Genomic DNA, 14,700 nt, shown 5'->3' with positions numbered 1-14,700 from the left:
TCCTGAGAAAACTATTAAACGTAGTGTATGTTACAGGATCATTAAAGGAACCAATCAAGACTAACACTTCTCATAACGTTGCATCACATCTGGACCAGATTTTTCAGTTTTTTCCTCCTATTGTTCAGAGTCTGGGATTCAGATCTCTGCTAATTTAAAATACAGTTAATTTTATAATGTTATTTTGTCTCCAGGAGCCATCTGTTTGAAAACTGTTTTAGAACTTGATCAAAAAATCCCAAAAGAAACCTACAGCCATTAGGCTTAGATTTAGCATTTTTAGCCTACCACTGTCAAACCCAAGACTTGCTGAAAGCTTGAGATTGTCAAGTAAAAAAATCAACCCGTTTAATTCATACACATTTTCAGTGCAATTACTGGTTCACTTTAACCACATCTCTCCTAACAAATCATGCTTCAAAATTAAACAAATTAAGTGCAGAAAACATATAAACATAACAAACTTTATCTTAGTTTATATTAATACTTGTCATTTTAAGTAGTTTATGCTGTTTAAAAAACTAAAATGTGTAAAAAAAAAATCATTGTCATACTGTCAGAAACAGGTTATGAAAAATATCAATGTAATGATGTTTTCTGTTAGTTTTAGACGGTCATTCTAAGATGCACTTGAGGTTTGGCAGCAAGGCAGCAGACACTGGCAGTGTCAGAGATGTTGGAGGTAAACACAGAAGGAGGCATGGCATGAAAACACGTACAGCAGGCAGAAGATGTACAAAAATCATTAGCTACACATTGAGTATCTTTTAATCTATCAGGGAGGACATTTCTAAAACTAATAAGATGCATTAAATCTATTACTATTACAGTAAGTAGTGAGACTGACAACAATAAAACCAGCATATTTGGATGGGAAATATATATATATATATATATATATATATATATATATATATATATATATAGTAAGAAATACAGTAAAATTATTCCTGTGAAATTAAAGCGGTAAAACTATTCCGCGCAAAAGTTTGAGTCACCTTTCATTTCTGTGGGTTTTAAACAGACTCTAACATTCATTTTCAGTCCAATATCTAAACATTTTCAGATGAAAGTTTTTCCTTTTCTAGGACACTTAATTTTGAACAATAAATCATCCTGGGATTAAAGCCGATCGGATAAACTAGCAAATAATTTGTTTTAGTCATTTTGAACATTGCGCCAATGCCAAAATAAGTCATTTTAAAAATTTGCTTTACTGCATATGTGAAACAATTTGACAGTTTTAAACTTATGAAAACATTTTTTAAAAACACAAAATAAATTAATATTTATTAAATATTTAACTCAGATAACGAACAACATCAATAACAAACCAGTGGAGGGAAACAGCGACACAGAAGGTCAGAGGTGAGGAAGCAGACGTTACGATGGAGGAATCAAGACAGACGGAGAACAGATCTACCAAGAAGCTTCTTGGTCTGATTCCCTTCAGCCTGTTCGAGAAGAAACCTGGAAGAAAATAACCGGTTAAAAGCCAGTGAGACCTCCATGGAGCTACAGTGACACAGAAGAAGAAGAAGAAGAAGAAGAAGCTTCCAGGTGAGCGAGTTACCTGAGAGATGTTGACTCCGGTCAGCTTCTCCACGGCTTCAGGGAGGCGGGTCATGATTTCCAGAACCTCCCCTGCCAGCTTGGCTGCACCTACATCTCCTCCTCCACTGGACACCATGGTCACTTTGTTGGCTTCACAGAGAGGCCTGCTGATCTCTTCTGCCATCTGGTGGAGAATAGATGTCACAACATCTTAAAATAAAACACTAAGCAGTTTCTAAACTTATCAAACTTCCAACACACAAAATAAAAATGGGAAGAAATTAACTGAATATCGGTTTAGAAGTAGTTTTTTTATCTATCTGAATACACTTTTCCATAATTATCTTCTTATTATTATTAAAGAGCATCTGAAAAATACCACACTAATTCACGTGTGGCCTGAACTACAATTAAATTTAGCAATCATTGGCTCAAAAACAAAATAACACAAAGAGAAATAATTGCATATTAACACATCGGCCATTTCTGATATATTTAGATGAAAAATAACAGAAGGAGTGTAAACATGTCTCTCACCAGAGGCAGTTTCTCCAGCAGCATGTCCACCATGGCTCCATCCTTATACTCCCGGAAGGCTTCGGCCTTCTTCGCCATCTGCTCCGCCTCAGCGCGACCTTTCGCCTCGACCGCAAACGCCTCAGCCTCACCTTTAACCTGGACAGGTCAACATGAAAGGCTTACTGGTGCAGAAGTTAACAGAAATCCCAATTAAATTACAGATCAGGAAGGAGAACCAGTCGATAGTCAAATCAGTCCAATTTATTTGTATAAAACATATTTATTGCTGTGCTTTTCCTAACACAGACACTTTGCAGATTTCAGAAATATCTTTTATTAGACAAACCAAACAAAGGCTCTAAAACTGGGATTTGGTTTTTCAGGCGGAGCTTCAGGTTTTATAAGATTACTAGGAAAAACCAGGAAAAGGCAGTGGATATTTATCTGATGAGAATCTGCACCTTCACAGTTCAAAGCCACTGTTCCTGTCTAGTGAACGATTACTTACCCTAATAGACTCAGCTTCAGCCTCTGCCTCCATGATCATCTTCATTCTGCAGAGAAAATGAAGAAACGGTCAGTTCAGACTAGGGATGGACATTTACCATATGGTTTATTGTTTATTGTGATACACTTTATATAATGACAAGAATTTAGATTTTTGGTGTCAATGAATAATTAGAGTGTCAGAGTAAAACTCCATCCTACCGCTGAGCCTCAGCCAGTTTCTCCAGGCGGTACCGCTCGGCCTCGGCAGGTTTCTTCACCTTGGCCTCCAGCTCCTTCTCCCTGCGGGTGATCTCCTGCTCCTGCAGCATGATCTGCTGCGCGCGCTCCACCACTTGGACTTGCATCTTCTCCTCCTCAATGCGCTGCTTCGTCTTCGCAACCTGGGAACCAGAAAAGCAACATCAGTCCGTCCGTAAGCAGTAAACCGTGCCACCGGTTTCAATGCGACACAGATCAGCTGCGTACCTGCAGCTGAAAAGCCATCTCTGACTCCGCCTTTTTGGTGTTCACTTCGATGTCGTAGGCCGCCTTCTTCAGCTCGTAGTCTCGTTGGGCCTTGGCCATGTCGATCTCGTTCCTGTACTGAGCCGAGATTTTCTCCTGCATGGCGTGGGCTTCCTGCAGCGAGTCAAGGAGAGGCGCAGGAATGAGGACCAGAGAGTTCACAATGAAAACAGCAGTGAGAATTAAATAAATAAATCGGATTAATCATGATGAATCAATTATTGAGATAATTGTCAGCTAGTTTAGTAATCGATTAATTGTTAACTGGAGTATAAAGGCTCATAAAAAAGACCATTTGCTGAAGGAACAACCTACTCAAAGTAGCAATTAAGCCAAGGCTGTACAAAATATATATATACATTTTGAATAAAAGGTAGAAAACTTTGCCTGTAAATATGTTCAACCAAGAACCCTTCAAGTTAGCTTCACCTCGCTGAAATTATATTTAAAACATTCTCCTACTAAGCACCTTTCACCATCTACTTATTAATTAGTTAATTTAAAGAATAATCAGCAGATCAGTTCTACACTGTATTGATGTCAAGTGAAGCAGAAACAGCTGAGCTTTCACATGTTTATGTTAAAAAGTATTTTTAACTGCAGATACATTCTTAAAAAATAATCCAGTGTTCACTAAAGGAACGCTGACGTTGCACTAGATGCAATAAAAGTATATTTTCCTTTTTAAAAAAGGAAATGAAGCAGCACAGATGATGGAGGAGGTATTGCAGATGTACGACACGTCTGACCCTGATCACTGCGTCTCTCTTGTTCAGAGCCTCTCCGATGCGAGCGTCCTTCTGGACCTGGGCGGTCCGAGCTTTTCCCAGCGAGTGCAGATAATCCTGAGGACCAACAGCAGTGAAGAAAACCGTGATTACACCTGGACCTCCTCTGATTCATGCTTTTCTGTATGGAACTGAAGTTAGAAACCTGATCATCGTGGACATCCTTGAGAGTGTAGCTGACCACGCTGATCCCCATGTTGACCAGATCAGAGGAGGCCACCTTAAAAACCTGCTCTGAGAACTTCTTCCTGTCTTTGTAGATCTCCTGAAAGTAACAGATGTTACCGGAGATCATAGAAGCATCCTTTACAGAGTAGTATCAATAGTGGGTTTCCGTACCTCTACAGTCAGGTGGGCGATGATGGCCCGCTGGTGTCCCTCCAGCGTCTCCAGGGCGATGTGAGCGATTTCAGCCTCAGACTTCCCCATGAACATCTGACAGGCTGCAGCCAACATCTGCTTGTTCTGGCCCTGGATCTTCATCTGCAGGAAACAGAAGCATGTTTATCACTGCAGGAGGAGAATCTTTAAATTTAAATTTTCACAGTGAGATTCATCAACTTAAGGACACAGATTTCACTCCTTGATGCCGACATGCTGCAAATAAACTACTATCTCATCTTTTATTAACCAAGTGTCACTATGATGGACATCTACAGTAATTCCCTGTCAGACTGATTGACTCACTGATTACTGGTTGTAGACATTATATCATAATTTCAGAATAAAAAAAAAACTTTACTAAGTGTTGATGATGAATTGATGTTTCCAGAATGTTGAACACAATTCAGTCTGTTTTTATTGGTGGAGGGCTAAACAATCACCTGGATCAATGACTGCCTGACAAACTGACCACAGTTTGTGAAACTGAAGGGTCGTGTGACCAGGTGGTCAACAGCAAAGGACTTTTCTCTCACCATTCATTTTCACTCTGAACACTTAAAACTTCAGATAGCCAAGTACTGAGAGCTGTTAACGACAATAATCTTATACTTGAACTAATAAAGGAGATTACAATCGATTTCCAGAGAAACAGGATTAGGTCAAACACTACTTCCAATTTCCAATCTAATGTTTAAAGACATTTTAGGCACAACTGGCCTTAGAAAAAGTTGTTGGCTCTAACATTCAAATGGCAACACTTCATACTAAGACACTATTATTACTGTTATAAATAAACAACATTAAATATATATTAAAATATTCTGACAAAAGTGTCATAATACAAACCCTTCTACTAGATATAAATACATGAAACTATTTAAAGTGTCTAAATTACACAGTAAGAGTTTTATTTTTTAGTAACCAGAGTAAAATAACATAGTTTGAATCAAGCAGTCTGACCTGAGCGATGCCAGTAACAGAGACGGGAACCCCATGGCGGGTGTAAACCTTATCGCTCTTCACATTCAGAGTCAGAGTGTTCAGAGAAATCCTGCAGAGCAGACAGAGACACAGAGGAGAACCTTGATGGACTGGAAGTGGTTCTAATGGAGCTCTTTAATGGGGCTTATTTCCGGTTTGTTTCTGTCAGCCAATGCTACAAACACTGAGCAGCAGGAAGTGAAAACCAGCTGCTGTCCTAAAAATTAAAATTGATCTTTATGGTTACACTGACAGAGATTAATGAACAGGAGCCAAATAGTAGATGTGAGTGGTATCTGTTTACATCCTAATTTAAAAAGTATTGACAATAACAGTTCAAATAGACAATATTCTATTTATAATGGTATAAATAAAAATAAACCATGAACTAAATAAAGTACAACTTACAATAAAGAATTTGTCTTTTTGATTTTGTTTATTTGCTTACCAAAAATAAATGTTTTTGGGGTTTTTTTAACAAAAATTAAAGTTGCTGCAGTAATAATGCTTAGTTGTTTCTTTACCTCTGTATCTGCTGAATGCACGGGAAGACAAACACTCGGCCTCCAGCGATCATCACCGGAGGAGAACGACAGAAACCTGAGAGGAAAAGACCAGACAGAGGAATAATTACAGATCAGATATGGACATATATGTAATTCAACTACAGGTCTATTTCTCCCACACATTTTATCACTTATCAGGTTCTCTGATGTTTGTACTTTAACAAAGAAGTGGCTTCACAAAGTTATTTATGCAATTACATTAAATAAACAATAACATTTTCCCTGACAATACCCATAAACAATTCAATTTCTAGTAGATGTAGTCCACATCCATACAGAAACAGATGGGCTTGTTACCTGACACCACCATGGCTTCGTTGGGACCACAGGTGTAGAACATGTTTGTTGATCCGTTTTCTGACTAAAAACAAATGCAATAAAGCTGATTGAATTAAAAATCATCAAAATAAACATCTTTCTTTAAATGTGTCGAAGCAAAAGCTAATATTATAACGTCAGATGAAAATGTACATTTGTTTTTCCTAGTTGTTTATGCAATAAAGGCTTCAGAAATTATTTCTAGATCATGCCGTCTGAGAAGCGTCCTGCAGGGAGGAGCTGTGGTGGGAGGCAGAACAGACCAACGGGGGGCAAATCTAATTTACGCAAATGTTGCGCAGTAAAAGAAGAAAGAAGCGCAAAAGGAATAAAAGATGCTCCTAACATTACAGCCGCAGACTAATAAAGAGCAAAAATGTTACCACTTCGATCCATTTCTAAACGTAACATGCAGGTAACACGCTGTTTATCCGCTAACTCCTTCAATTTTTTCCTCCATTTGTATGTTTATAACTAATAAATGATTTAAGTATGAGCAAAGACCTACCGCTTGGTGAAAAAACGCTGTTATTCAGGTGCAGAAGAGTTAAACCGGTCAGTAAATGTTACTTTGATCTGGTAAGAATCGATGTATTTTAATCGCAGTAAATGTTTACTCCAGTTAAAGCCGATGATGATGGAGTGAGTGAGTCAGTGATGACTGCAGCTCAGCGTCTTTAGCACACCCAGCCATCTACTGCGCGCGTCCGCCATCTAGTGGCCTGGTGGGGAACTAACTGCCATATACAAGACGGAGTTTTCTTAAACAATTTTACATCACATAAATTGATTTGTTTTACTAATATTTTAGGTGTGCCTTTCTTTTTTTAGTAGATAATTTCCTAATTGTGCGGTAGGAATGGATATAAACTGTAATAATTGTTTCTCTAGTATAATTGGCACATATCTGTAATTTTTTTCAGAAAAAGATCAACATTCAGTCCGCCTCCTGCTTTAACAGGAGGTTATTTCTTTTTAACATAGCTGCACAGTTGTTCCCTTCAGCAGTTTCTCAGTACTGTTTTTTAAATGAAACTATTTTTAAAGTAAAGACAATTTCATGTTCCTTGAGATTTCAGGAAAATGAAACAAACAATAAAAAACACTTTTTTGTACTGCATTGGATGCTTTCTTTTCATTTGTTTATTTATTTATTTAAGTGCCTTAACATTTATTTTCCAGTCCTGAGATTCTGTTTCAAACTGAGTTTATACACCTCTAGAAAAAATGTTAAGTTTCCCTAATTTTACTCTTTATAGGTATGTGTTTGAGTAAAATGAACTTTGTTGTACTCTATGAATTACTGACATATCTCTTAATTTTGTTTGTGAATGTATGTAAATAAACAGATTTATAAAACGGCACTAATGAATATCTTCTCATGGTCTTAGACTTGCTGGGGGCTAAGTGCCCCTAATGGACAGATCCTAGAATCGCCCATGGTCCACAGGTTGCATAATTAAGAACGTGGATGGCCATGAAGAAATTGGTATTCAAATTTTCTTATAGCAATAAGAGTTGTGAGTTGTTATGTCAATAAATTTAATTAATAGCCTCTGGTAACTTGATTATTACTGTTTAAATGAAAGCATTAGTAAATATTAATTATTTCATTTTATTGATTAAAAATGAGTTAAATTTGGAATGAGTGTCCTTCAGATGCCTGTTTGAAAATAGAATCTGTATAAAATCAGAGATATTGTTTACATTTCAAAAATGAAGAAAATTAAATTAACCCCTTTCCCTTCGGGGGAAAATCTTTCTTCGTTAGTCTCTGATAATTCCATCCGGATTATATGCCGTCGGGATGCTAAGGAACAGACACTTTTATTCCAACAGGGCAGTGATGACAAAACCATAGACGTGAATACATATGTACAAAACTATAGACAGTATAATATATAATATATTTAAATATGTCTATGGACAAAACTGCTTCATTCTGCAAGCCCTTGCCGAAATGATACGGAAACCCCTTATAAACCGTTTCCACCAATCATCATTAAGGCATGAAGCAACATCAGCCAATCAAAAAAGAGGATTCAGTATCTTTCCCTCCCGCTGACTAGGGCCCGCCTGTTGGAATCGGATCTTTCAACACTCTCTTCTCTCCGCCGGTCCGGTTCGGTTAGTAGGTCAACCTCAGCCCAACATTTTTTTTATAGCTCTCCATCATCACTCCTTAACATAAACCATGAGGGAAATTGTTCATATTCAGGCTGGGCAGTGCGGGAATCAGATTGGTGCAAAGGTAAGAAAAAGTTAAAAAGAAGCCGTGATTTTTTCCCCCCTTTGATATGCTGAACTTGAAATGTTTTCGAAATTACTTTTTTGCCTAAACAGTTTATTTCCTATTCCAGTGAATTGGAAAGAATGAAAAATACAGATATTTTTGTGTTATTTAGATTTTAATAGAGTTTCGGAGCTTTTGTTGAAAAATTGTTACTTTAATTTGAATATTTTCTGTTGAATATAAATAAATAAGGAACTATTCAGTGTTTAATTAGGCAATGTGACCTATTTCCAAGTATAAAGTGACATTGAGACACTGAGGAATAACTGGAGTGTTCAGTAGTCATAACGTATAGTGAAGTCTATGTTCTGGATGTAATTTTATTCATTCCAATAAACCAGTTTATCAAAAGAACTGAAGTTTTGCCATTTCTAATTCTCAGTGGCCTCCATTGTTTTTGTCCACATCAACAGGGAATTTAACATTTAAAGCGACGTGAAAGAATCAATAGCAGTCATGGAGAGATGATTAATGGGTTTGGTCAGACTTTTGGAGACTCACAAGGCCAGCTGCTGGTGAGGCTTTGTCACTGAGGGAAAAAAACCCCAACAAGAGGGTGAAAAGAAGAAATTTGCTGAGGCAGATCAGAGGAATGTGAATGGAGGAGGGTGGGGGGCTAACAAGTGGTCCAGTGTCTGCCCTGAACGGATGAGGTCATTTAAATGGCTGCCTTTCCACTCAGTTGATCAGATGCACATATTCAGAAAAGAAAAAACAGTTGACATGATATCAGTAACTCCTGTTTTCTCTGTTGGTGTGTTAGGATGCATGAAAATGTCTTTTAGATCCACATTAAATACAATATTTTATAAATCTGAGTGATAATAGCTTAATTCTGCCTCATTTAAAGCCTCATTGAACTGAGTTTCCTTTGCTGCAGGAACAGGCGTGGCAGCAGCAGCATATGGTCCGGGTCAGAAGCCCTGATCACTGAACAAATGTATTTACAGCAGACTTAGTGAGTCTGAGGTCATGAATGTTTCACAGTGGATTAACTCTGCTTGAAACCACTCACTAACACAATCCAACCAAAATCCCCTCAGCCTTTATATTCTCCCAGCTCCCGTCATCAAAAATACATAAAGCAAAGGTTAAAAGGTCGAAGAAAGCTGCCAGTAATTTACCCTTAGCTACTTTTTCTTTGGTTTTGAGAAATTCACTTGGTGACTCCATTCAAATAATCTAAAACTGACAATAATAAGTTTAAATATGTGAGTTAAAAGTAGCTAAAATTGAAAGGAAGTGTTGCTGTAAGCTGCTTCTGGGGAAGTTATTTTGTGCTCTTCTCTTCAGACGCTCACAGATACAGCCCTTAGTTGAGATTAAGGTCAGCTGGCTGATCTGCTGTGACAGTGTGTGCTCTTACCACAGTTTGGCACCGACATGTCAGCCACCAAAGATGGAGAGCGGACTGAATCCTCTGACAAAGCTCTGCTGATCCCTCCAACTACGACCCAATCCGGGTTCCTAAAGATGAAGCAGAGTTCAGAGCAGAATCAATTAAATCCTGTCATTTCACATCCCACCTTTCCTTCTGCAGAGCCTTGGTATACAAGTCAGTTAATTAGAACCAGTTAGAGTCCTGTACTGGTAAACAGGTTAGCATTGATGCCGCCATGCTATCATCAGAGCTGGAGGGCATTTCTTTCAAGATGAACACTGAGGGATTTAAAGACCCTCAGAAGAAGTTGGCTTTTTCAAATTTAACAATTTGCAGGCAAAATTGTTTGTAAATAATGTCCTAATCTCCTTCCTGTTGGGATTTTGATCAAAGTGAGAGTTCCTTATGATTTTAATAATCTTTGAAAGCAATAAGATAAGATTTAAGCTGTTTTTGCAGCTTGAACTTCCACATAATTGGATAAAAGTGACACAAATTAAAGTTTTCCAGGCTGTAAATAGCATCTGACCAGAAACAGACAGACCTGTTTCTGTTTTCAGGTGATCTTGTGATGCTGTGATACATTCGAACATCTGCATGTGCTTTAGATCCTCAGAACAGAACACAGTTTTGTTTTGACTTTGAGTCAGACTGAAACATTAAAACATCCTAATTCCAGGATTTAATCAGATAATTCTGGTGCATGAATTTTTTTCTGTCTTTAGTTCTGGGAGGTGATCAGTGACGAACACGGCATCGACCCAACAGGAACCTATCATGGAGACAGCGACCTGCAGCTGGACCGGATCAGCGTCTACTACAACGAAGCAACAGGTCACTTTTCCTGATTCTGTGGCTTTAACTCTCCAAACAGGTTCATGTTTAAAATGAGGGGGGCCTCTAGTGGAGTAACAGGGTTACTTCAGCATTTTCCTAATTTTAAATAAATATTTAAGGAGAAACATTACTGTTGTACTCATTTGCAGAAAATTTATGCAGTTATAAATACAAAACACTCTCATTTTTCACAAGACTCCTTAAGAGTAAAAGAAAGTCCTGGATTATGTAAAAAATGTTGAAGAGAAAGTCTCACTGTGGGAAAATAATTACTAACTCTATGGTAATTGTCAAACCAAACTTGGTTTGACAATTATCAAAAAAGTCTGCAAACATTGAAAAATGTTTAATCCAGACATGCTTGAAATGTAAAATAAATTAAACAAATTTTAATAAGATTTTCACTCTGGCAAAGTGTGTTTTTTATGCTTTTTCAACCAAGCTAAATACCTAAACATGTTTGTTCAGTAAATATTTTTTAATTTACTGGTATTGTTGCTGTTAAATCACTACACTGCATGAAAATAAGTCTCTTAAAGAAGATTCTTAATGTGTTTTGGTGTGTTTGTGTGTGTGCAGGTGGGAAGTATGTACCCAGAGCCATCCTGGTGGACCTGGAACCAGGAACCATGGACTCGGTCCGATCAGGACCCTTTGGCCAAATCTTCAGACCTGACAACTTTGTCTTTGGTAATTAATTAGTAGGAAGGTTGTCGATGAGAATCGTAGTTTTCATTTTCTTTCATTGTAAAGCTTTTCTATTAAAATCTTAATAATTTGTTTTCTTAGGTCAGAGTGGAGCTGGGAACAACTGGGCCAAAGGTCACTACACGGAGGGCGCAGAGCTGGTGGACTCGGTTCTGGACGTGGTCCGGAAGGAGGCGGAGAGCTGCGAGTGCCTGCAGGGCTTCCAGCTCACACACTCCCTGGGAGGAGGCACCGGCTCCGGCATGGGGACCCTACTGATCAGCAAGATCAGGGAGGAATACCCCGACCGCATCATGAACACCTTCAGTGTGGTTCCCTCCCCGAAGGTAACAGTCAGCGCTCTCTACAGCTACAGCTATCAGATCTTCTTCTATTTTATCACATGAAACTCTGTCTCCTTCCTGATTCTCATTATTTATGTTCCATCCATACTGTATCATATTAAATCAATATGTATGTGCTTTGTATTTTTCCTCGCTGGTTATTTGTCTTCAATTCAAGAATCATCTGTTGAATTAATCGTCTCGTTATTTCTGACTAAAAATACTTGGTAAGATGTTGTGTTTTTACAGTGTATAGAACCGTTAAATCCAATACTTTGTCTCTGCTGATTCATTTGGGGGAAAAATGGAAACAAATTGAGAAAACATCCCAGTAAAACTGTACAATCTTTAGAAAACCTGGAGAACGTTTTGACTTTACCGTCATGGCGCCCGTCTCTGTCTCAGGTTTCTGACACGGTGGTGGAGCCGTACAACGCCACGCTGTCCGTCCACCAGCTGGTGGAAAACACAGATGAGACGTACTGCATCGACAACGAAGCTCTGTACGACATCTGCTTCCGCACGCTGAAGCTGACCACGCCCACCTACGGAGACCTGAACCACCTGGTGTCGGCCACCATGAGCGGCGTCACCACCTGCCTGCGATTCCCCGGCCAGCTCAACGCCGACCTCCGGAAGCTGGCCGTCAACATGGTGCCCTTCCCACGCCTGCACTTCTTCATGCCGGGCTTCGCCCCGCTGACGAGCCGCGGCAGCCAGCAGTACCGCGCCCTCACCGTGCCCGAGCTCACCCAGCAGGTGTTTGACGCCAAGAACATGATGGCGGCGTGCGACCCGCGCCACGGCCGCTACCTGACGGTGGCCGCCGTCTTCCGCGGCCGCATGTCCATGAAGGAGGTGGACGAGCAGATGCTGAACGTGCAGAACAAGAACAGCAGCTACTTCGTGGAGTGGATCCCCAACAACGTGAAGACGGCCGTGTGCGACATCCCGCCGCGCGGCCTCAAGATGGCCGTCACCTTCATCGGCAACAGCACGGCCATCCAGGAGCTGTTCAAGCGCATCTCGGAGCAGTTCACCGCCATGTTCCGCCGCAAGGCCTTCCTGCACTGGTACACGGGCGAGGGAATGGACGAGATGGAGTTCACCGAGGCCGAGAGCAACATGAACGACCTGGTGTCCGAGTACCAGCAGTACCAGGACGCCACGGCCGAGGAGGAGGGCGAGTTCGAGGAGGAGGCCGAGGAGGACGCCTGACGGAAAAACACCGGGCGGAGGTGGAAGGAGAGTTTGATGGTGAAAGATATGTTTAAAAAAAGGAAAAGTTTTTAGCAGGTCGGAGGAGGTCAGAGGTCAACAGAAGAGGATTAGGGTCGCTGGGGAAAACAGGGTATAAATTCTGACTTTAATCTCTTATGTTTTATTCTCAGAAATCAATCTATCAAATTTATTTGTATAACACATTTCAGCAAAAAGACAGTTGAAGAAATCTGACTTTTTTCCACAGAAATCTTAATTTCTCTTTTTCTCAGAATTCTGACTTAAATTCTTAAGAAAGTAAATAAAAATTTTTTCTCAGAAATATGACATAAATCTTTTGAGATCAATTTTTTTTTCTTTTCAGTGGTGTTAATCCTCCTCTGTAAAGGTCTGAATTGGTAACGGGCCAAAATTAGGAGAAATGTGCCAACTTGACCATTTTCATATTTCCAATCCAGTTTGATCAAGTCACAAAATCCAAACTGTTATAAACTAAAAATCTGAAACTCTCCAGTTCCTTCATGCTACATTTAGGATGAAGATAAAATAATATCTGACGAATTCAGGAAGCCATCTGATCTAATGGAAGAACCGTCTGTCTGCCTGATTTATCGTTAATCATGTTGTTACTTTGTCTAGTTAACAGAATCATCATTCAGTCAGTTTTCTAAAAGGATTTTCTCCACTTCTAAAATCATGAACGTTGTGAGTTTTTCCCCCTGAAGTTAACTGAATCTCTGCAGGGGAAACGTTTCTCTTTCAGGATTTATTGACTTCAGAGTGAAACCATAAAGGCCTGATAAACATAAAGGATCTCTGTTATTCGTCCTTATCTGCGGTTCTGATTGTATCGGGTCAAAAAGGTCTTCAGCCTTAAAATGAGCCTCAGAGATAAGAAGCGAAGCTCTTATCAATGTTCTGACATTTTTATCACGTTTGCAGATCCGTGTTTGGCGCATTTGGGTTTAGAAGTTCAACATGATCAGAATTCAAAGAGGAAGTTGTTTCTTTTTATTGATCAGATTGTCAGAGTTGGTTCTGGTTTTATGAAAGATAAAAAGTTCTGTTAACATCTCTGAACATCAGATATTGTTTTTATTCAGTTTTTATTTACTCTGAGCCACTACAGTATTAATTTAGATCCTCCTTATTGTTTATGTTCAGTATTGAAAATCCAACCATGTTTATTTCTGTTTGGTTTTTTTTCTGTTGGATCTGATTTGGGATCTTTACTGTGAAATATTTGGGAGAAATAAAAATGCATTTGTTGGGAAAAAAAACTTCCTGTACTGTTATGATGATCGAGCTTCTTAATAATAATTATAAACTTTATTTAAAAAGGGACTGTTTACCGTTTGAAGCTCTGGACTTGTTTATTACATCAGCTAATTTAGACTTAGACTTAGACTGACTTTTATTGTCATTTTGTATGCACAGGGGTGTATACATAATGAAATTTCGTTGCATACGGCTCAGGACAATGTTAATCCCTTGTTACAAAAATACATATACAATAAAAGAGTAAAACAGAAAATATAACCTTGCAGGTTACATTCTTGTCTAGCACGACACAGACAAATGTGTTCTCATACATTTATTAATTACATATCTTATCACTTTTTAGCATATTTTTCAAGTTGGATTAAAAAAATATCAGAGTTTAAATGTTTATGAAGCAGAAAACTTTATAGCAAGAGCTAGATTTGTTTTAAACGACTGAAATAAAAGGTTAATTTGTGAAGAATGAGTGTGAAGAAAAAAGTTGAAGCTGCTTTGGGGGCAAATTGTTTTTCCAACCTAAACACAAAATGAT

At 38.9% G+C, this 14,700-nt stretch overlaps 2 protein-coding genes across 3 annotated transcripts; one reads left to right on the top strand and one right to left on the bottom strand.

Moving 5' to 3' along the window:
- Nucleotides 1-613: 613 nt before the first annotated feature.
- flot1a (flotillin 1a) lies at nucleotides 614-9,949 on the bottom strand. 2 transcript variants are annotated; one of them, XM_044139577.1, is made up of 13 exons: nucleotides 9,784-9,949; nucleotides 6,104-6,167; nucleotides 5,765-5,840; nucleotides 5,220-5,310; nucleotides 4,215-4,358; nucleotides 4,021-4,140; nucleotides 3,837-3,932; nucleotides 3,049-3,201; nucleotides 2,782-2,963; nucleotides 2,582-2,627; nucleotides 2,092-2,229; nucleotides 1,574-1,738; nucleotides 614-1,470 (listed from the first exon to the last, which is right to left on the bottom strand). In XM_044139577.1, exons 2-13 carry the CDS (start codon nucleotides 6,144-6,146, stop codon nucleotides 1,450-1,452), a joined length of 1,275 nt encoding a protein of 424 aa, XP_043995512.1. In that variant the 5' UTR covers nucleotides 6,147-6,167; nucleotides 9,784-9,949; the 3' UTR covers nucleotides 614-1,449. The 2 variants fall into 2 exon arrangements, with proteins under 2 accessions (XP_043995512.1, XP_043995511.1); XM_044139576.1 differs by lacking the exon at nucleotides 9,784-9,949 and adding an exon at nucleotides 6,633-6,792.
- Nucleotides 8,304-14,341, top strand: LOC122844282 (tubulin beta chain-like). The gene is made up of 5 exons (XM_044139578.1): nucleotides 8,304-8,375; nucleotides 10,524-10,632; nucleotides 11,215-11,325; nucleotides 11,425-11,669; nucleotides 12,072-14,341. Exons 1-5 carry the CDS (start codon nucleotides 8,319-8,321, stop codon nucleotides 12,882-12,884), a joined length of 1,335 nt encoding a protein of 444 aa, XP_043995513.1. The 5' UTR covers nucleotides 8,304-8,318; the 3' UTR covers nucleotides 12,885-14,341.
- The last annotated feature ends 359 nt before the right edge of the window (nucleotides 14,342-14,700 follow it).

This window comes from Gambusia affinis, linkage group LG14 (genome assembly GCF_019740435.1).
Source record: "Gambusia affinis linkage group LG14, SWU_Gaff_1.0, whole genome shotgun sequence".
Taxonomy (NCBI): Eukaryota; Metazoa; Chordata; class Actinopteri; order Cyprinodontiformes; family Poeciliidae; genus Gambusia; species Gambusia affinis.
This window is presented reverse-complemented; position numbering and strand designations above follow the sequence as displayed.